General features: G+C 45.3%; 1 protein-coding gene across 1 annotated transcript; it reads left to right on the top strand.

Moving 5' to 3' along the window:
• The first annotated feature begins 625 nt into the window (after window positions 1-625).
• Window positions 626-21,505, top strand: LOC136645173 (putative lysosomal acid lipase/cholesteryl ester hydrolase). Its single transcript, XM_066621411.1, has 9 exons — window positions 626-727; window positions 1,634-1,751; window positions 5,160-5,358; window positions 8,506-8,615; window positions 11,952-12,088; window positions 13,520-13,663; window positions 15,557-15,628; window positions 17,413-17,478; window positions 21,272-21,505. The coding sequence occupies exons 1-9, from the start codon at window positions 626-628 to the stop codon at window positions 21,503-21,505; spliced, it is 1,182 nt and encodes a 393-aa protein (XP_066477508.1).
• The last annotated feature ends 1,052 nt before the right edge of the window (window positions 21,506-22,557 follow it).

A 22,557-nucleotide genomic window follows, 5' to 3' on the forward strand; every position in this document is an offset into this window, starting at 1 on the left:
GATCCATCAGTAAAAACTGTGATTGCTTTTGAGATGGGAAGTGAGTGTCTGACTGGTTTCACAGAGAAATTTGCCTGTGTTACCAGGGAGAACCTCTGATCCTTGGGGGTGTGGAATGTTATTTTTCCTACGTAGTCCGCTAGGGCAATTTGATAAGAGGTGGAAAATTCCCACAGATGTAATTCTTCATTTTTTGTGATGGGCAAAACAATTTTAACTAGGTCCTGCCCCTGAAGCTTCATGGATCTCTCTCTGCCCTTTCTTATGAGGGAAATGATGGCTTCTTGATAGGACAGGACATTCCTTGAGGGATTAGATGACAAATAAAGCCACTCAAGGATGTAAACTTGAGTATCAGATTTTTGAGCACACAATACCCCGGTAGGGGTATGAGTGGAAGGGAGGAGTACTAGCCACAAAAGAGGTTGAAATGGAAGGCATCTACAAACTGACATTTCTTAAGCTGTTGTATTTGTTGTAGGGAGTTGTGTGCTTCTGTCGAAAGCAAAATTTGCTTTGCAGGATCTTGACCTTCTTTAAGGTGGTCAAATAGTGGTTTTAACAATTGCATAGCTAGACATTACACCCTTTTGAAACAACTGACTTTATTTTACACAGGTCTACAATGTGGCTGTTTATGGTGGTGGCATGCTGGATCCTACAATCAGCAAATATAGAGGAGTTGATAAGAAAAAGACACGTGAATCCTCAAGGATTTATGAATATTGTAAGTTAAGGATAAATACGTTTTGAAATAGTAAGTTGCACTGTTGTGGTGAAATCTGATGATTGAACAATTTTTGGGATGTTTCTTGGGAGAATCTTCATCTCTGCTCAGGTTAACCCAAAGTGGCACATTATTCAGAAGTGCTTTGTTCAAGTTTTCCTTCCACAGTCTAGGACAGAGGTGTCAAACTCATTTCTTACAGAGGGCTGAACAGCATTCATGATTCCTGCTGAGGACCAGAAGTGATGTCATTAATCAGGTCGTGACCAGGAATAAGTGCTTTTTTCTCACTTAGGAACTCATTAGCTGCAAATGACAAGAGAAAATAAGCAAATCTTGATCATATTTTCAAGATATGGAAGCCCCATTATCATGTGGGCTGCCCTGTCAGCAGTGACACCTGAGCACAGCTCAGCAGCTGGTGTTGATGCCGGGAGAGCCTGAGGGCCAAATAAAGAGCTTCTGAGGGCTGCTTCCAGCTCCCGGGCTTATGTTTGACACCCCTGGTCTAGGACCTAGAGAACTCACAGAGCCTGAATTCACGTGTGGAACTTAATTCATATGTAGAACATGGAAAGCGAATTTAGCTGAACATTTGGTTTCTCATGGTCATCCTTCATTGACGTGGCTGCACACTATAATGTGGCAGGGGATAGGACTGGGCAGTAAGATATTCTGTTAATTTAAGATTTAAGATTCACATTTCTGTAGAACATTGGCTCTGTCAGTTGAGTCTTAGCAAGGAGAAGGAATCGGAAACTGTATTAATTCTAGACTTGTTCTGATGGAGAGCATGTTATCGTTTGATGTTGCTTGCTTTTTTATGAGAGCTTTGGGTTAGCCAAGTAACTTAACAGTTCTCCTGTATACTTTTGTCAAAGGTTAATTTTTTCTTCTTCCTTGCAGAGTGAAATTATCAACTATTGGGGATTCCGCAGTGAACGGTATGAAATCCTGACAGCCGATGGCTATTATCTACAGACCAACCGAATTCCGTATGGAGTGCTTAGTCCTGGAAAGATGGGTACATTTTTTTTCATATTTATATACAGTACTGCCCTTCCTCCAAGGAGCTCATGGTGGTGTACATTGCTCCTCCCCTCCTTTTGTCCTCACAACAACCCTGTGAGGTAGGTGAAGCTGAAAGATAGGGACTGGCCCAGGGTCACCTTAGAAACTTCATGTCTGAGAGGGGATTTGAACCTGTATCTTCTTGGTCTAAGTGCAATTCCCAAACCACTAGTGTTTTGTTTGATTGTTTGAGGGTACTATTCATAGGTTTGTATCAGCGGTACTCAAACTTTTCCGCCCAGTGGCTCCCTTGATCCCCAGTGGCTGTTGGCCATGACTCTCCATCATGTTCCTGAGGGCTGGAAGTGACATCATTAAGCAGGAAGTGGCCAGAAATATTAACTATATTAATATTATATTCATCATATCATATCATTAATTAAATGCAGATCTTAAAAATATATTATTAATACACAGCAATATACATGCTTGATAAATGATCAACTGCTGATCACTTTTGGAGACAGGATGCTGGAGTAGGTAGATTTTGTCTGGTCCAGGAGGACTCATTTTTTAAAACTTTGTAAGCATACCAATATAATTGTTTTGTCAAATGAACTTTGTGAACAACCAGCCTGACCAACATTACACACACACACCCCTGTGGACCCCAATCCAACTAGTCATTTCTCCCATTCTCCTTGGATAGGATTGAACCCTTTATGAATTAAATTAAATTTTTCCAGCAGCTGGTGGGGAAAACAAAAGTAGACCACGAAAATATATCAGAGCTGATAAGGGTTTGGTTAGGAAGCTGATTTGTCTCCTATACTAGGAGATGCACAGCCCAAGCATGCCTACTCAGAAGCAAGTCCCATTAGAGTCAATGAGGCTTACTCCCAGGAAAGTGTGGATAGGATTGGGCTGGCAATCACTTCATCAATGGCTGATAAGTATTCCCTTCAAATAGCAAGATTCATCACTTTAAAATACAGCCTTTCCTCTTCAAACAACAAGATAAATAAATCACTTTAAAAACAGTACCCTTTTTCTGCTCCTGGCCAAGTAAAGTGTGTGCTTGTCTCTCTCTCCCCCCCCCCCTTTGCCAATTGCATGGAAACAACTTTAAGACTCCTGCTGACTGGTAAAATAGGAAGCGTTTTATTTGTGGAGGGGGAGAAAGCGGGAAGGTTTGGAGATTGGGCATGTGCAGGGTTTCAATCTCGTCTGATCTTGGAAGCTAAGCAGGGTCAGGCCTGGTCAGTACTTGGATGGGAGACTGCCTGGGAATACCGGGTGCTGTAGGCTTATATCATAGTCTTTCGAGACTGAAGGTTGCCAACCAACCAACCAGTGGAAGAGGGAGGGGGTTGAAAAGAGAGATTTCACTTTGATGAGAAGCGATCCCAGGCTGGGAACTAAGAACCAACCAGACAAGGATCATCGAGGGTTAAGGACTGCAAGCTGAGCATGCTTGGTACTTGCCAGATGGGGGTTGGAGTCAAAGAACTTTGGAAACAACATGCAGCGAACGCAGAAGGCGGCAGCCTCAGAGTGGAGGGAGAAGAGGGCAGGCCGCAGCAGCCACTCTCGCAGTCCCCCTTGGAGGGAGTAGCTGAGCAACTCCCCTTTCTTCTGCTTTAAAAAAAAGCGCAGAAGACAGGCTGGTATTCTACCCAGCGGTGTGACTGTATCGCTGTGAGAGGACATCCCGCACCTCCCCTTTGAGTTCCTGGCGCTTCCCTAAGGAGCCTCGCCTCACAGTTCGAATAACACTGGTTTATATGAACATATTCATATGTTCAACCTACCCTTATTTCTCAGTGAGGGGAAAGACCAGCTGCAAGTTCATTTCTCCTCATCCCAGCTTGCAGGTGTTGTATGTATGTCAGTCTCGGTTTGGCCTGGATGAGAGGGTGGGGGTGGAAGAGAAGAAATTGGGAGATTTTCTTTAAGCAGAAAAGAATTGTGGAGGACAAGGATCACAGTCTTTTGAAAAACTGTTGGTTTCTCCCTCTTTTCCTCTTGCGAGTCTGTACTGGGGCAACTTGGGATATTATGTATGTGTATGGAAATGGAAACCCCATTCAAAGTTATGATTGTGGCATGGCAGTTGCACCCCTCTGGAAAATTTCATGCCATTGCAGTTGGCAAGTGGACCACATGAGCACCCCTGAATTTGTTCTTAGCTGTTCTTATGCTGGCACCTTTTCTTAATTAATGGGGTAGTCCTTAATGTTATTAAGACCTTGGTTAGGTGATGTTTGTACCATGCAATCATCTTCTTGGATGTTCCATTTTGCCCTCCAAGTGGCAGACTGTAAGGTAAGGCTGTTGACTCTAGGAGAGCTCTGAGTGAGCTGATAAGGATCAGAGAAGAAATGCACTCTAAAGGCCCAAGCTTTTTAGCACTGATGCAGCTGTGCCAAAGTGGTGTGTGTGGCATCCTGTGGTGAACATTTATTCCCTTGCCTCAAAGCTGCATGGCAGTTACATCAGCACTAGAAAGTTTTATAGGATTGGGCCCTTAAGTGGGATGAGGGGTTAGTACCATTGCTTTGATCCTGATCATAGGTCCCCCAGTCTGCTATCTTTAGTGGGGGGGGGGCTTCCATTGGCTTTTCACCAATAAAAATAGTGTCCAGGATGTTTGTGCGCAACCAGGATTAAAACTATGGCAAGGAGACACTAAAGGCCTTCCTTCCCCCAAACTTCAGATTTTACTCCCCTCATAGTATGAGGAGAATATGAGGAGTAAAGCCCAATTGTCACCTCGCTGCCCAATCTTCACCTTGCTGCCCAATGGGGCCGACACTCCCAGGATAGTGCTCACTGCCATAAAGCAGTTGCAACAGGCACTCTGACAGTACAAGAGTTAGCATGCTGCCGGAAGTGTGGGTGGGTAGCATGTGCCCTTTCGCCCCTGCCATCGCTGACATTCCCACTTGCTGGAGCAGGTAAGACAACAGGAGAGGTAGGAGAGGGTGGCAAGGACAGAATGAAGGCTGGGAGGCAGTGAAACTGAGTGGGGGGAGGGCTTAAAGGGGTGGGGAGGCCTAGGAGGGGGCCTGCACAAGATATTATCCCCTCGAGCAGTGGCCTCTCCATCCCCTTTCTTTCCTCAGACTTGTGCTGGCAAACATTGTGGTTGGGAGGCTTATGCGTGGCAAGGGAATTTAAAACCTCCTTTCTCTGCTGTAGCCTCCTGGCCCACCCGTTTCCATGGAATGCAGTATTTGCCAGTTTGGTGTTGCTGCAATGGTGGTGGTGGGGGAGAATAAGATTGGGCTATAACTCCTTCAATTAGCTAGTATGACTGTTGATGACCTTCAGGTCCGGACTGCCCCTCCCAGGTGCCACCATCCTGTCAGGACAGAGTGACTAACCTCAGATTCCACAGTTTCCTCTGTTTTTTTTTCAGGATATAGGCCAGCTATATTACTGGTACATGCTTCTCTGACTGAGGGTAGGGTCTGGATTGCAAATCTCCCCAGCAACAGTCTAGCATTTTTTCTAGCTGATGCTGGCTATGATGTATGGATTCTAAATTGCAGAGGGACGACCTGGTCTAGAAGGCACCAGCATCTGTCCATTGATCAGGAACAATTTTGGAATTTTAGGTAAGCTGAAGAAACAGTTCACGGCTTGGGTAGATGGGAAACAATTTTTTGGGTGAAAGGGCATCTTTTGTAATTTTATTTCAGGGCACCTCAACCCTAACATGGACTTGAGCCAGTGCAGGCCCCCTATGCCAGCTCTTAAGTATTGCAAACATGCCATAAGGCATGTTTACACTGACTCAAGAGCTGGTAGTGCCTGCACAAAGATATGAGTCATCCTGTCAGCTCAGGTCAATTGTACTAACCAACACAGGTCGGATTGTGCCAGATGATGCAGAGGGTGGGAGAGCATGTCTGGAGAACATTCCAGAGCGGGAAGGGGGCATTTCTGGGTGTGGGTAGGGTGGAATGGGGGGGAGGATCTGGCCTGGGAGGGAGCAGGCTCGGCAGTGGCAGCTCATGCCATATCCTAACCCCCACTCCTAACCCCCACTCCCATATCCCACTCCCCACTCCAGTATAGCTGGTGCAGATCCAAGTTGCCTCATAAGGCATGCTGGGGTGTTACACGGAGTAATGGGGAAAAATCGCCTTACTCCAAGGTGACCTCCAGCAGCTTCCTACCCTGTGTTTGTACTGTAGACAAAATTAATAATTCAAAATCCTCACTAAACTATGAAATCAGACAATATGATTTCACATGCATGGATGTTAACTTAATCTTAGGTTGAGTCCATGAAGATAGCAAAGGAGTCTTGATCAAGATAGTACTCATTCAAAATAGCAATGGTGCAAAGCTGCGAAGTGGAAGAAAATGGAATGGAATTCTAGCTTGATTACTATATTGAAGAGTCCACCTAGCCTAGGCAGACCTTGTGCTTTCACATTTCTTTCCTTCTGAAGTTAGTGACTGCTGTTCTGCCTGACAGCCACAAGGTGAAGTTGGAATGCATTTTCTTCCCCTATTGACTGCTACATAGTGTTGTGGGATTACCGTTGTCACCCCAGAAAACCTTCAAAAGAATTACAAACAGTAACGAACCTGCTCCACTACAAGTCCCAGGGCAAAGGTCCGCAATGCCACCCCCCCACCATGCCGCCACCCCCGTACTTCCCCAGCACTATGGAGCCTCGTGCAATGTTGAGACCCACTGCAAAAGCGTTCTGAGGATTCTCCATGGTCTTAAACAGTACTTCTGGGAAACCAGAAGTACTGCCTAAGATAGCTTCGGAAGCCTCAGAAGGCTTCCCACACAGTCTGGAGCACTCCGTGGATGCAGCGCTCGGGGCATTTGCCCCCCTGGCCCCCCTCCAGGCCCACCACTGATTACAGAAGATATTGTTGCAATTCACTCAGTTTCATGCCTAGGCTTATACCTTCCCCTTCTTAGCACAGCAACTTTATGTATTCCTTTTTTTTTTTTTTTTGAAAAATTTATGTACTGTCTTTTCTATGTTCCAGTTGGTGCATGGTTAAAAAAAATAAAAATGCAACTATAAAAGTGCATGAATAAGAAACATGAAAATTTTTTTAAAATACAATGTTAAATGATATAGATCAGTGGTTACCCAACTTTTTAAGCACCAGGACCCACTTTTTTAAACGACACTCTATTGGGACCCACCTAGGTTTGACAGATTTATTTATTTATAAGTAATAACCACCAAAAGACCCTCAAACATCATCTCCCTATACTTACACATGCTTGCAAATTGTAGGAACTGTGCTCTTTGCAGGATAATTAGATCTTTCCATCACCCTTTGGTGACCCACCAAAAATCAGGTCATGACCCAGCAGTGGATCCTGACCCGCAGTTTTGGAACCACTGATATAGATAAAATTACAAAAGCAGCAGCAGCTTCAAAACTATGGCCTAAAAGTAACAATAAAAAATAAATAAATAAAAAGTTCCTAGGAGGGGGTACCTCCCTCATCAAAGGCCAAGTGAAAAAAATAGGTTTTTAGACTCCTACAGAAACCATATAGGCTGGTTCAAACAAATATTCTGGTAGCTTATTCCAGAGATGTGGTGCCACAACAGAAAAGGCCCTGCACCTTACCACCATCCCCTTGGCTTCAGATGGCCGCAGATAAGCCATTTGATAAGCATGGCCTTATCCAGGGGCGTCAAACATAAGGCCCAGAGGCCAGATGCAGCCCATGGAAGCTTTTTATCCGTCCCTCAGGCTCTCGGCTGCTGAGCAGTGCTGAGGTATTACTGCTGTAAGGGGAACCCACATGAAAATTGGGCTCTCCCGTAGCTTGAAATATGATCAAGATTTGTGTATTTTTTCTTCTGTCATTTGCAGTTAATGAGTTCCTAAGTAAGAAAAGGTTCTTATTTTTGGTTATGACCTGTTTAATGACATCACTTCCGGCCCTCAGCAGGCATCATGAATGCCAGTCAGCCCTCGGTATGAAACAAGTTTGACACCCTTGGCCTTATCTGTTAATCACAGGGGTATGCAGGATTATACTGTATATGTACTGAGAAGTCCAATGTTATTTAGCGGTTCTTACTCCCCGATAAGTATGCCTAAAACTGCTCTGATGGCCCAATCCTACAGGGCATTTTATTTTATTTATTAGTTATTTATTTCAGTATTTATATACTACCTTTCTTTGTTGTTTAGATGACGTTCAAGGTGGTTGACATGGGTAGGCTATTCTAAACCACCATTTTTTTTATTTTACAAATATATTCTGTGAGTCACAGAATCCTCAGTCACCAGGTGCTGCCTTTACAGTGTGGTTATGTCCTCCGGCTGCTTACCATGGAGCTTCAGTAGGCAATCGTAAATCAGGCCCAGACAGGTCCTCAACGTTGTTCTCCATTCTTTGCCAGCTGGCCTTTTCACACATTCCCAGCTTCACACATTCACAACTTCTCTCACTGCTTTGCTAATCAGCTCAACAGTGACTCCATCCTGTCACAACAGGTACTGCAGTTTGTTACAGCCTGGCATTCCATCTCTCATCCATTTCATTGTCTGAATTCACATCACATTCCAAGTGACCTGGAAACGCATGGCTGAATTCACATTCTTCTGTTGTAATTGCCACATCAGTGCCACTCATGCCACTGATGGACTCAGCCTGCACCAGGGCCAGTGCAGGCAGGGTCAGTTTGTGGGTGGTTTTTGGATATCTAAGTGTAGTTGGGAAACATATCAACTCCTTTTTTTTCTAAATGTGTGTTTTGCAGTTTACATGAAATCGGGATATATGATGTTCCAGCAACAATAAACTTTATCCTGCAGAAAATTAAGCAAGATTCATTATACTATGTAGGCCACTCCCAGGGTGCTACAGTAGGTAAGTTGAGAGGTATAGAATGTAATGTGCTTCACACTTAAATCCTTCTTGAGTTCTCCAGTCTCTCCAAGGGGCAGAAAAGGTCGGGGGGGGGGGGAGACTGAAACTCAGGTTCATAGAACATGCCACAAGTGGAGCATGAAAGGAAAGTGCAGGGCTCAGCTACGCCCAGGGCACCTTGTCTGAGTCTGATCAACCTCCTCCCCATGTTCTAGAGCAGGAGAGGGAAGCCCGGGATGCAAAATCACTGGTTGGACCTCTCCCCATGATGAGCATTTGACACTGGAGACAAGAGCCAGAGCTTCAAGGGGAGTATGACAGGATTGGGCAGAGATCGCTTCCCCCACACTTTCTTTCTATACACTTTGATAAGATCTGAATAGCCCTGTCAGATTATGATCATTTCGTACGATTCTTCCAGTTTTCCATCTGAAAGCCTCTTCAGGGTTTGGGAGTCACCCACCTCTTCTTACTCTTTGACTTATGGCTACATTACATCCTTATAGCCCAATTCTATCCTTTTCTCCACCACAGTATGCAGCCATGATAAAACGAGCTGTGCTGCATGCTATTGTGTGGGGGCCATTTGGGAGGCTTGGGAGAGGTAAGGGAGAATATCTTCCCTTAACCTTCTGGAAGCCCCTTGGTCACCAGTTGGTCTCCTCAGACCTGTGTCAGCGCTTTAGCTGGCACAAGTCCGAAAAGAGAAAGGGGGCATGTCAGGAGGCTCTGGAGGGCTTAGCATCCCAGTGCAAATCGCTTGTGACAAGATCCACCCCCTCTTGCCTCTGCCCCTTTCCCTTCCCCATCTACCCATCCCCCACCCTATTCCACACACCCTGCCAGCTTACCAACATTGACAGGGCCTCTCCTGGCCACCATCACATGGGGGGGGGGTCTGCCTCACCATCAGTGAAGGTGTCCTGGAAACACATGGATACACACGCTTCTATAATGGCGTTTACAATTCCATAAAGCCCACTCCACATCTGGAATGCTAGTTATAGCAGCAAAGCCTGTGAATAGGATTGGGCTGTTTGTCTGCAATCCTATACACACTTTCCTAGAAGTAAACCCCACTGAAAACAATTGGACTTACTTCTGCATAGATATGCATAAGCTTGTGCAATTAGACTGCTGCTTTTTCTGTTATCCACTATGTGGAGCTAATGTATCATGGACATAACTTGCAACAATCCTCTCTCAAAGATATATATTAAACTATGCTATCTTTTAATTGCAGATTTAATTACCCCAAGCGCATTTAATTGTTCTTTCAGGACACACGTTACCATTTTCATGTCTTATTTTCAGGCGAAAGCTCCTGAAAGCAATGCTAGAGAAATCCAAGGCTGGTCTTAACCGCTGGTCATAGATGGGGAGGTGTCAGGGGTTGGCCAGGCTGGGCGCTGACTGAGTGTTCATAGGGATTTCAGTAGCAGTGACATGTGCCTAACATGTAGATTGTGTGTAGAGATGGCACTTAATTTCAGGGCTGGGGGAGAGGAGATGAACTTCTTTGAAGGGCCATTATGAGATAACCTCAACTTTTCTCTGAAGTTTGACTCAGCTGAAATTCAGTTTGGTTTGGCACTGACCATCTAATTTCAAATCTTCTCAGTTGTCAGCTTCTGACCTCCTTTTCTATCCCTAAATTTGGACAAGGGAAGCTGTGAGGTTTTCACTGAATTACTGGCACCGTGGAGGCTTTCCAGCCTGCTTAAACCTCAGTTGTTGCTGGGATCTCTGGGATTTGTAGCTATAATTCCTTCTGTCTCAATAACTTGAGTTTAGGGGGAATCTGAAATAGAGGCTTCAAAGAAAACTGCAAATCCCTCCATTGTGGAGGGAGAAAGCTCTGATTTTGCTCCTGAATGGGCCTTTCAAAAGTGTGCTAAGCCAGGCCTACCTTTCTACACCAATTGTGTCTGTCAGGAACAAAATCTGTTCCAAATGGAAGGGGGTATCGGATCTTTAGAACTGTGTCTTTTCTTTCTAATATGGCAGCTACCTCCTAAGTGGTGTCCAAGGGGTGTCCTGAGCAGAGCCTGACCTACTCAAGGCTCTTGGTTGTTATATAGCCTAATGACAGGCTCACTGGATGTTCTATATGTGATTGGCTGAAAATGGCCTCACAGCAGCAATTGGCTGAAAGTTTTGAGAAGGAATTATCCGAACTTTCAACCAATTACTGTTGAGAAGAAAGGCCAAAACAATTGGAAGAAATTGCTCCTTCTTGCACTGAGATGGAGTCCTGTCATGCGAGTCTCTTTCTTTAGGCTGCTCCCTCTTGCCCTGCCAGCCCTTGAGAGACCTGGATGAAAAGTCAGCTTGAAACTAGAGACTCAGACAGGAGAGAGAAGCAATGGATAACTTAATGAAAACCAGGATTAATTAGTTACAGCACAATCATATCTTGCGCTGGAACAGGCAGGCCAGGAGGCCTACGCTGTATTGAGCACAAGATTGGGGCCTGAAATGGCTCAGCTGGAGGCAAGGGGAAACTTTCCCTTACCCCCAGGTAAGCCACCACGGCCCCAATGGGTCTTCTTGGACTTGCAGCGCTTCAGGAGGTGGCACATGTCTGAGGAGTACGGAGCGACTTCAAGCCACTCCACATTGCTCGGAGAATGGGGTTGGGATCTCGGATAACAGCAGGGCTCCAGCCCCCCTCTTGCTCCCCACCTGCCCCGGGACCACTTCTGCCCACCTTCTGCCCACCACAGAATGCTTCCCTCCCACCCCCTCCCCACCTCTTCCCCACCCTCCCAAGACCCCTGCATTGGCCAAGCTCGGCCAATGCAACTCTCCCTCATCAAGTTGGCACGGAGGCAGGATACAGCCTCTGTGGGCCAGCGCATGTCCTTGTGCCGGCCCAGCCAACTCTTGGGGAGGCACAAATGTGTTTTATGGCAAGTCTGTGACCCTCCTGGGCTGGCACAAGGGACTTGCACTGGCCCAGGGTACTGTTAGGATTGAGCCCTTAGTAATTTAGTCTAGATCACACAGACATCTTTAATGGACTGATAGAAAAGGCTGAAATGAAAAGTTCAGCCTTTTGTAAAGGCACGTGGGCACCCTCCCCCCAAAAAACACTCACATTCACACTCACACTCACACACAAAAAACCAAATCTGGAAGATCAGGAATACTGAGAAAGAAGGATCAGATTGCATGAGGAGCAGACAGGGACAGCAATCTCATTACTGGGATTTATTTTCAGGTGTCCAAAACCTGAATACAAGTAAAAGGTGTCAATACATACAAACTAATGCAAGTACTTTCCTCCAATGCATAGTCCTACAGGTTATCTAGTTCTGAAATTCTCTTTTGCAGGCCTTATTGCCTTTTCGGTTCTGCCGCAGCTGGCTCAAAAGGTCAAACTTTTCATCAGCTTTTCTCCTGGCCACACAATGGTGAACGTGCAGGGCCCTCTTAAAATACTTGTGTCACTTCCTGAAGCAATGATAAAAGTCAGTATTTTTTATATTATGTTGTTATTGTACCAGCAATCATTCCAATATCTTTTTTCTTACCTTAGCGGTGGGCTAAGTTCTCCTGACATCCACTTGATAATAAATCTGGAAAAAAGTGTAGGTGAAAGAAAAGGACACTGTCGCAAGCACGACCATGTCTTTTCATACTGGCGAAGCAATGACGTTGTCCTGTGTACACCGTTATTGCACCCAATGATGTCCCTGAACACGCAAAGGAATTCAAATGCTTCTTGAGATAGATTGTGCCCTGTCAATCACCCGTTGTAGCTTTGTGTTATGGGAGGCTGCAATGGCTGCAGCTGCTCCAGCTTCTGAGATGCAGGTAAGGAGGCTTGGCAGCCCCATATTGTTCTCCTGGTGGCAAGGCCACAGGAATGCTGGTTGGGGGAAAGTGCATAGGTGGGAGTTAGCCAAAGCACAGCTATGGCAATCAGGAAAGGTGGGAGAATGTGGCAGCAGGGAGATGTAATGGGGAGAGCTGAAGCAGGGTGTGGGTGAAAAAGAAGGAGACCTGAGAGGAAGGAAAATGAAGGACGGAAGCTTGGAAGCTGCAAGACAGACATGAAGCAAGTGAAGAGAAAACAAGGGAGAAGGAGGACTGGGAGAGAAGCTGAGTGACCAGAGTGAGGCTAGGGAAGAAAGGAATGAGGAAGGAGGAGGAAGAGCAGCTTGAGGATTAAGAGAGGCTTGGAGCAAGTGAGTAGGTAGAGGGGAATCAGGAGTGCTGAAGCAAGGGCAAAAAATGTAAGGGAGCTGATGGAAGAAGGAAGACAGTGGAGGAATGAACAGACGGGGCAAGTGACAGGGATAGGAGATGGGGCTGCAGAAGCAGGAGCAACGGGAAAGATGGACTAGAGAAGAAGCAAGGGGTTGAAGCCATGATGGAGAAGCAAAGTGGGAAAATTGGGCCAGAAGCAAGGTAAACCCATGTGGTAGATACCAGGAAATAGCCCAGGGATAACACACATCTTTGAAAGGAATCAGAACCTGTGTGCTGGGGATAATGGTGTACAACTCCTGAGAATGAGCAACAAAATAGCTGAACTCAACAAACAGCTTGACCTGTTCACTTCTCTCAAGTACAGTTGTCACACCCCAAACCCTGTGACACCATGGGACAAGGCCCCAGGTGCGGTGTCAGAGGCCCTATTGAGGAATATGACTCAAGTAAAGAAGTGTCTCAGGTTTATGTAATGGCTTCTCCATTGCAAAATAGACGGCTTGAATTCATTTTTGCCTGACCCACAGGTGTACAAATTTGGTCCCTGTTGCGTATATGCAACATTGGGCAGAAATGGCTTAATCTAAGGCAGAACAATCATTGGACAGAATCTTAATGAGCCCATGTGATTCAGGGCCAACCATTTGGTCAGCCATTTCTAAGGATTCTGCATGTTCAATTCCCAGGTTATATGGGGGCAGAAAGAACTCCGTTTATTCACTAACTACCTGAAAGCCATCAATGCTGGAATCTGCAGCTATACTTGGTTGGACCAACTTTGTGTCCAAGCCATCCTCAAGTTCGTAGGATATAATGAGAACTTCAATGTGGTAAGCTGAATCTGTATTCTTATTTGTGTACATTCCTTTAAAGTCAGAGAAGTTGCAAGTACCAATGGTGCTTTTTAAACATAAGAATTGCACACAGGAGAAAATTAACCTGTGCGTAGGGATCCTGCATAGTAATTTGGTGGGACAGGAATAGGGACATGAGAGTGAATGTGCAACAAAAAGTGAAAGTGGGCAAAGTTTCAAAATGAGGAAGAGAGATCCGGAACTAAAACAGTGCCTATTCTCGGAAGCACAGTTTATAGCGTCGGGGAAACTTTAGAAGACTTTCCCGACACAGGCACGGGTTGTGTGAGGCTCCGTAACCCTCAGCTGAGTGGGGGTGGTGGATTTCCATGCAGGGGGTGGCGACAGCCCACAGAGAGGTGCGATTGTGGACCTTTGGCCCGGGGCTCGGGGTTGGGGAGGTTCACCACTGGCTGGCACTCATTCATGGCTAGACCCTAAGAGTAAGACATTGGTAGGAAGAAAAAAGGAGAAAAACCTTTGTAGAAGGAAAAGGGGGGCACAAAGCAGTGCAGGTGTGAAGGGGAACAGAAGATGCGAAAGGACCAAGGGAAACTGGGGTTTCCCAGTGGGACCTGGGGGTTACGAAATTAGGGATTTAAGGTGCAGAAAAGGAAGGTGCAGGGAGAACAATTGGAGGATTGGTTGAAAAGGAAGAGAGAAAGGTTCCTGCGGTTCAGACCATGGTGGAAGGCTGTGATGGATAGTGGTTCTCAGTAGCCTAAACCCATGGGCTACAAGCAAGGGGAGAGCCTGTTGTGAAATCCACCCACTTGCAGTGGGGTGACTAATCTCTCCCACCAAATATCTCCTCAACCAAAATCTCAAGCCACTGAAATGAATTTGGTAGGAGGAATGTTCTGAAATCCTTAGCAGATGCGGATTTGTTTGATAGAGCCCTGATGCAGTTTTGGGCTTCCCCTTAAACAGTTCAACAATAGAATGGATGTACACGTAAATTAGCTCACATACACAGAAAGGAAAAAGTCACAAGCACTAAAGGCCCAATTCTATCTGGATGCTGTATGGAGGTCAGTGCAATGTATGCCATACCATAAGCATTGCCACAAAAGACAGGGAGGAGGGAGGCAGTGGAGAGCAAGCCACTGGGCACAGGTAGCCAGCCCATCAACAAGGCTGGCTTCCATGGCAATCATACCACCTCCCCCAATTGCTATCACCAAAGGGAGTGCCAGGGTGGCAACTGAGCGATACATGTGCAGCCACAGACCTACCACTGGAGAAGGCTTTCACCAGGGAAGAAAGCGCCACCAAAATGGAGGGAGTCTCTGTGGGGAAGAGGCTCTTGAAACACACCTTGGGCACACCAAGGATGGGCACCTTGGAGTGACTAAAGAGAACTCCAACACACATACACACACTGGCAGCAGCCCAGTTTTTTCCACAGTTGGCTTTTTAAGGGGGACACATGACTCAAGTTGAGTCCATTAGAGTCATTAAAGGGTGACTCGGAGACTCAGAAAATGCCCCCATTATTACTCTTTTTCAAGTCGAGTCGTGGGGGGTGGTGACTTGGCAACTCGATTTGAGTCAAGCCATGCTGGGTTTTCCCATCCCTGGGTTTAGTTCATGCTTCCCTAGCAGTTGTTCCTGTACACGTGAGTGTGAAATATTAGTATATTTCTTGAAGTGTTAGTAAATCAAGGATTGTGAAGCTAATTTTGCATAACTGGACACTCATCTGGATCCATGTCTGTGTGCTCCGGTATCTGCTTCTACTTCTGGAATTCGGTGCTGAATCAAGGCATATGTTTTTATTAGTCATGAACTACTGGCTTATATAATGAAGGCATTCATTTGTTTTGTCTTGAGAACTCAGATTCTATAATATTTCCCCCCCCCCCCCAGAGTCGAGCAGATGTATACACTGGGATCTGTCCTGATTTTACTTCTGTGAAGGTGGGAATCCATTGGGGCCAGGTAGGATTTCCTTAATGTAGTCTCTGCAGTTGAAAGTCCAAAAATCAATATTTGACTGAATGTTCAGTTTCTACTGTATGTGTGTATAAACAGTTAGTATTGACAATGTTTGTTTTAATCTGTTCAAAGTAATATTCTAACTCAAATATCAAATGTCATCTTAATTGGTTTTGTAGGAGCTCTTTTGTTCCAACTAGATGGATAATAAATTTACAAGAAATTCTCATGGTTTGAATTCCTGAATTTTGAATTGCCACCAATTATAATTCCTGAATATGCTACTATTCCTGCATCTCATCTAACTTTATAGTCTATAAATCGTTGAGCATTAGTATGATGCAAGCAAGGAGGAGTCTTGGCAAGACCAGACCATCTGTTTACCCCGTAGGCTGCATCATAATCAGGGACAACCAGGCACACTTCAGTGGACTTGGCACGGTAGGGGTGTGGTGAGCTTAGGGCCAGCCAGAGCTGGGTGTTGGAAGAAATCAGAAGCGTCACAAGGAGTGCATATGAAAGGTGAAGGATTATGGTCAGAGACTGAAAACTCAAATATAAAATGTCACACAACAACAACAATAATTTGGGTCCTTCCCTGTGAATATTGCAGGATAGCAGTTCCCAAACTTTTGAGATTTGCTGCCCACATTGTCAACATCATTGGGTTGCAGGCCTGCCACTAGCTGCTGGCCCACCAAGAATTATGGGGTATGATGTGGAAGCTGCTTCTGCATCAGGCTGGCATGTGACCTGCGACATTGACAGGATCACACCATGTCACTCCCCGTAATGAGATGCAGTCCCAAACTGGGTTGCGACCCACTGTTGGGTCATGAACCAATTTTGAGTTGGTTTGTAGGCCTGCTGCAATCTGGAAGCTGCAGGGCACCCTGTGGCACACTGTAGCATGACACAGCCAATGATGTGGGTCTTCTGCATCGCATGCCATGACGCCTGCCAGCTTCCTAGTCACATGGGCCATGACCCACCAAAAATTGGGTCACAACCCACTAGTGAGCTGTGCATATTTTCCATAGTAATATTTTTAAGGTATATCCTAAAACATCCATTACATGATCATTAGAAGAGCAAAATGGGACAAAAAACAAGCCTCAGTCAAAGAATGGTCTCTAATGGGCAACAGATGATGGTCAAAGAGGTGCTTCGGAGGACACTGACAACTTACGCACTGTTACAGATGTGGCCCCCTTGTGTGCGCTCAGCAAGAGAACAAACAAGGAGGGCAGTTCAGCTGATCCCCTCTTAGCACCCAGGAGACACTGAGAAAGGAGCATCCAAACCACTTTAGTGGCTGCAGCGTGCATGTGTGTGGAAGCACATGTGCAACAGAGAGCACCATGGGATGGCAGCACATGTCTTTTTCTAATGGCCCTCCAGAATTTTATGCCAGCAATGAAAAGAAAACCAACATTTTCCAAACATAGAATCCAGTTAAAACTTTAACCACTGCATTTGTAGTTTCCCAAGATTTACAAACCTATAGATATCAGTGTGAACTTACGGAAATCTACTCTTGAATTCATTGTGTTAAATGGGATTTAGTTCTATAAAAGTGTGTGTAGGATTGCAACATATGTTAATGATTTTTGAAATGACTTTCTAGACATTCAAATATTGTTGCAAAGTTCTTACACATTTCATAAAAGGCATTCTGAATTTCTGTTCTCCAAGTATTAATTTGGATATGACGAATTGTGTTTCAGAGTTAGAATTTGAACAGTTCAGTAGATTTTAAAGTGAGTATGTCCTGTTCCTCTTTCTAGATATTCAAATCAAAACAATTTAAAAATTTTGACTATGGATCCAGAAATAAAGAAGTTTATAACACGGTAAGGAAAAAGAAGTAGTATTTTGGAAGTGAGTAGCTTGAGCTGGTTCTTAAGAGGTCTGAATCAGATATGGGTGGGGATAGAAGCTGGTCATGTTGGGCACTGGATGAGGGCCTTTGGGGTTTGCCCCGCCCCCACTGCCCCACTCACTGCACACTTCTGTGCCTTTCCCATGGTATCTTCACCCCCCCCCCACTTCTATCCTGCTGCCAGCAAGCACCCTCTGCTTGTTGGAAAACAGAGTTAGTTCTAGCAAGTCAAACCATCTGCAGAAGTCCCCTTCTCCTATGGTAAATTCCACCACCTAGCTAGTTTGCTGCTTTTAGTGAACACATGGGAGCAGAGGCAGTTAATGGTTTTAAAAAAAAAATACCTAATTGTTTCTTGTTTCTCAAGCATACACATCTGAAATAGCAGATAATTCTTAAGGAACAGAAAATCCTATAGCAAATCAGTTCTCAAACTGAGTCCTGACTCAATTTTTGGTGGGTCATGAAACTGACAAGCTGATAGCAGACAATGAAAATGTATTGAGCCCTCTGGAAACTGAAATGAAGCAGCACATGTGTGTGTTTACTTGTGAGGAGGCAAACATGCCTTGGTCCACTTCAAAGGGCAGGTCAAGGGGAATGTAATACCACCACAATGGTCCCGATCCAATGGACAGGCCCCAACAAATACTCATGAAGGTAGTCCTAATCTGACAAGGAAAATGTATTGAGCCCTATAGCAAGTGAAACTGGGCCACATGTGTACGTTTACTCACAAGTAGGTAACCACCAGGCCTTTTGATCGAAGGCCAGGTGAAGGGGAACACAGGGCCACCAGAATGGTCCTGATCCAGTGAACGTGGAGCTCAACAATCGCTCAAGAGGGTGGCCCCCCACCATACTAAAAAGGATAAAAATAGAGGCAAGGCTACACCTGCATGCTCCCCACAACCGCATCTGCACACTAATGTCTAATCCACCTACTGTGCATGAGATACAACAAATAATTGAGAGTGATTGCTGGATGCCTATGAGTGAGATAGACTGATCAGATCAGTAGCCTGGTGTGAGCACTGTAATATTCACCTTTGCCTCAGTGTCGTCAGCTGCCTGGCTGCTGGTGGTGGGTGAGGCAAGCAGGGCTGGAGGGTACCAAAGGGAGGACAGGATTGAGACATACAAAATTATGCAGGGGTCCGTGGAGAAGGACAGTGAAAAAACTTTGCCGAGCCGAGGGCATGGAAAGCAATTGAGTTAAATTATCTTTTTTGCAATTATGCAGAGGTTGCATAGAGTAGATAGAGAGATGTTTTTTTCTTTCTCACACAACACCAGAACCAGGAGACATGGCTAAAATTGAGTGTTGGGAGAGTTAGGACAGACAAATGAAAATATTTCTTTACTCAGCATGTAGTTAGTCTGTGGAAGTCCCAGCCACAGGATGTGGTGATGACATCTGGCCTAGATGCCTTTAAAAGTGGTTTGGACAAATTTCTGGAGGAAACATCCATCATGGGTTACAAGCCATGATATGTGTGCAACCCCTGATTTTTAGAAATGGGCTACGTCAGAATGCCAGATGCAAGGGAGGGCACCAGGATCCAGGTCTCTTGTTGTCTTGTGTGCTCCCTGGGGCATTTGGTGGGCCACTGTGAGTTAGAGGAAGCTGGACTAGATGACCCTATGGGCTGATCCAGCGGGGCTGTTCTTATGAGGGACTAAGAGCAGCAGGAGAGATCAACACTGGAAAGAAATGGTTGAGGTTAGATTGTAGAGAATGATTTGGCTACACTATTCCAAGCCCAAAGTCATAAGAGCTTTGGCAGTGGGACCCCTCCCCCAATGCCTCAACTCTTTCCCATGGCGTAGTCCCTGTGCTAAGCCCCCGCTCATCCTTCATACCATTCACAACCTGTGATGAGAAGATGACAGCTCTGCTTGTCACCTTCTTGCCCCACTACTATGCAAACGTCGTCACATTCCTCTTGGTTCCATCCCAAGGCTCCATCCCAACCATGGCAGAAGTTCCTCACCCACTATTTCTGGAGAGAAAGCCAGCGGGTTTACTACCATATCTGCCCTCCAGACCATGTCTCAATTTGGCAACATCCTGATCAATCTTATTTTATGTACTTTCCATAGTGGCAGGGTTCCTAGCCTTCTGCCATTCCCTGTGTGCAGCATCTCCACCAGAAGGATCCCTGGAAAAAGTATTGTAGGTGTCTCCATGTCCTGAGCAGCCAAAGACCCATAATTCATGTCAAATCAGTCTTCCCAAGATGTGCAATAATGAAGTTGTGGTGGAAGGGGGGAATTCAACACAATCAGTTCTATCAAATGCAGCATAATGGCACTTTATTTCATCCCATGAGAAGGCTCATAATTTGACATTTTTTTAAGATTTGTTTTTAAGATCCCAGCTAGCCACTATTGGAAAAGATGTGATGCTGAGATGAACAGGGACAGTTGTTCTCCCCTCCTGGGAGAATTCATACTTAAATGGTGCCCCTTTATCCAGTTGGGAAGACTACTCTTTCTTTTCCTTAAAACTGTTACAGAACTCTCTGCTCGCCATTAGAGTTCTTGAAACCAAAATAACAGAATTAATTGGCATTAGAAGAGATCTCATTAATCAAAGTATACTCTTCAAGAATACCCAATATGTAGATTGAAAGGTCAGCCTTTTGGGTGAAAAACACTAAAACACTTGAGCAGCTAAGCATTTAGTGGATTGTAAATTAACATAGCCCAATCCTATGGCTCTCCCCTGCTGATGCAGCAGTGCTGGGTGCTGAGTAAAGAGCAGCTGAAGTGCTGCCTTTGCACCTTCTTGGTCACCTGGAAAGGATAAACTGAAGCAGCTTGTGATGCCCTTGTTTCAGCACTGCCTGGGGACTGAAAGCCGAGTGGCCAAAGAACTTAGGGCTCAATCCCATCCAACTTTCTAGCACTGATGCCACTATGCCAACAGGGTGTGTGCTGCATGGGGGGACAGTCTCAGAGGCCACCTCATGGTAAGGGAATGTTCCCTTATTGTTGGGACTGCATCGCAACTGCATCACCGCTGAAAAGTTGGAGAGGATTGAGCCAATAGTCCTTTGTCGGTAGTCTCTGGGCCCTTTTCTCTCAGTACCCTGAGAGCTTGAACAAGAGTGTCCTGGACCAGAGGAGTCATTGACTTACCTTCCCAGGTAGGCACAAAGGGAAAGAGGCGGCAGTTCTACCACTGATCTCTTAGCAATGCCAGGGCACTGGGAAAGACCCTGCTAGAAAAAAATAGCCTGAATACAAGCATATATAACTTCTAGAACAGTGTACTTTGACTTTATCTGAGGAAAAGTTCATTACTTTTTAGCACTAAACTTCACATTGTTTCTGATTGTGCTCCCCTCCCTGGCATGCTGTTTTAAATAGAAAAAAGTCAGTTGAAAGCCAAAGGAAACCTTTTTTTTCTATTTAAAATAGTGCAACTGATGTTGCAGTTGGAACTGGAACTGCAGCAGGACCAAAGACGCCAATGTGATTCCATTCTGTTCTGTGGCTCATCTGGCCAGTATTTTTTTAAGGAAAAAGAACACCCGTTAGATCACATTAAACATTTTCTGTAATATCTAGCTTGGCCCTTACTGACCAAGGGAGACACCCCGACACTGAAAAAGAAAAGCTGGTATTAATGGTTAGAGAATACCCTTTCAGGACCAGATATTACAAATCCAAGAGTACTGGGGTACTGAAACTTCAGAGAATATATAAAATTGATCACTGAAACCTGTTTCCGTCTTTCTGATTTTTTAAATCAACAGACCACACCTCCATTTTATAAAATAGAAGACATGCTTGTGCCAGCTGCTGTGTGGTATGGAGGACATGACATTCTTGTACCCATAACAGATATTGAACTGTTACTCCCTCACATCCCCCATTTAGTTTTCAAAAAATTGATTCCCTCATGGAATCATTTAGATTTTATCTGGGGTCTTGATGCTCCAGAGCACCTGTATCCTGATGTGCTTTCTCTGTTGCAGCAGTACAAATAAAACCACAAATTTTATTAAGGTATATGTGGCATATGTTGTATATTCCTATTCAAACATTTTGTTTATTTAGAAACCTGATGGATGTTGTGTCTTTAGAGCTTGTTTTTTCTGAATTCTTCCTTAAACAATTTAGATTTTAACTACCAGTAGTTGTCATTCACCAACTAATTTTTCTTTAACTGGTCTCTCAGATGATAATCAATGGGCACAATCCTTCCTAAACCGTTTTAAATGCCATCAATTTCATTGCAACCGATTTAGCGTGGAAACATAACCTGTACTGGTACAGCCAGGCCACAATGGCCTGCGCTGTATCTAATGCAGGTTAGGAGCAGGCTGGAGATAGTTTTCTCCTTACCCCATGTAACACCCCATCCTGCTCTATGGGACTACTCAGATTCAAGCAGCCTATGTAGGACTCTGAGGTCTGGGAGAAGGGGTTAGGATACCCGCTGCCGATGCCACCCCCTCCTGGGCCCAATCACCCCACCATTCTGCTGTCCCCTGCCCAGAAACCCCCCGTGGAATGCCCTTCCACCATCCTCTCTTACTCCTGTGCTGCCCTAAGCAAACTCACCTGCTTCAGCCAACACAGGGAAGATACCTGGCACCAGATGATCAGTACACATCCTTGCACTGGCACTGCCAGCTCTCGAGTTGGCACAAATGTGAATTACAACACTCAAGAGCTGATTCAATTACATGTAAAGATTGGGTTGTGAAGTTGTTGGCATCCTTCAGTCTTGGAAGACTATGGTATTGCACTCTGAATCATGGTTCTGGAACAGAGTGTCCTCTCCAGTGCGCAAAGCCTGGGTAAAGCAGATATGGAGGTTAGACTGTTTCCCATGCAGCAAATCCCCCCTCTCCACGTCGCTGAAATGGTCCAATGGAAAGGCAGAGGCTAATACGGTTGGTTCCAGCGGCGTCGCAGGAGTTGCCAGAATGTGACTGTTCAGCCATGAACTGCCTCAGGGACTCCGGCTCTGAATTTTGCCTCGAGGTTGACTCCTGAAGCCTTTTCCATAACTGGATGTAGCCACAAGGCAGTG

Source organism: Tiliqua scincoides, chromosome 3 (genome assembly GCF_035046505.1).
Source record: "Tiliqua scincoides isolate rTilSci1 chromosome 3, rTilSci1.hap2, whole genome shotgun sequence".
NCBI lineage: Eukaryota > Metazoa > Chordata > Lepidosauria > Squamata > Scincidae > Tiliqua > Tiliqua scincoides.

Bases quoted from the DNA above. Each gene is read 5' to 3' on its own strand.
- LOC136645173 (XM_066621411.1), top strand. From the start codon at position 626: ATGTGGCTGTTTATGGTGGTGGCATGCTGGATCCTACAATCAGCAAAT. The intron at 5,359-8,505 runs GTAAGCTGAAGA...TGTGTTTTGCAG, and splicing joins GAACAATTTTGGAATTTTAG to TTTACATGAAATCGGGATAT. The intron at 17,479-21,271 runs GTAAGGAAAAAG...TTAAATCAACAG, and splicing joins ATAAAGAAGTTTATAACACG to ACCACACCTCCATTTTATAA.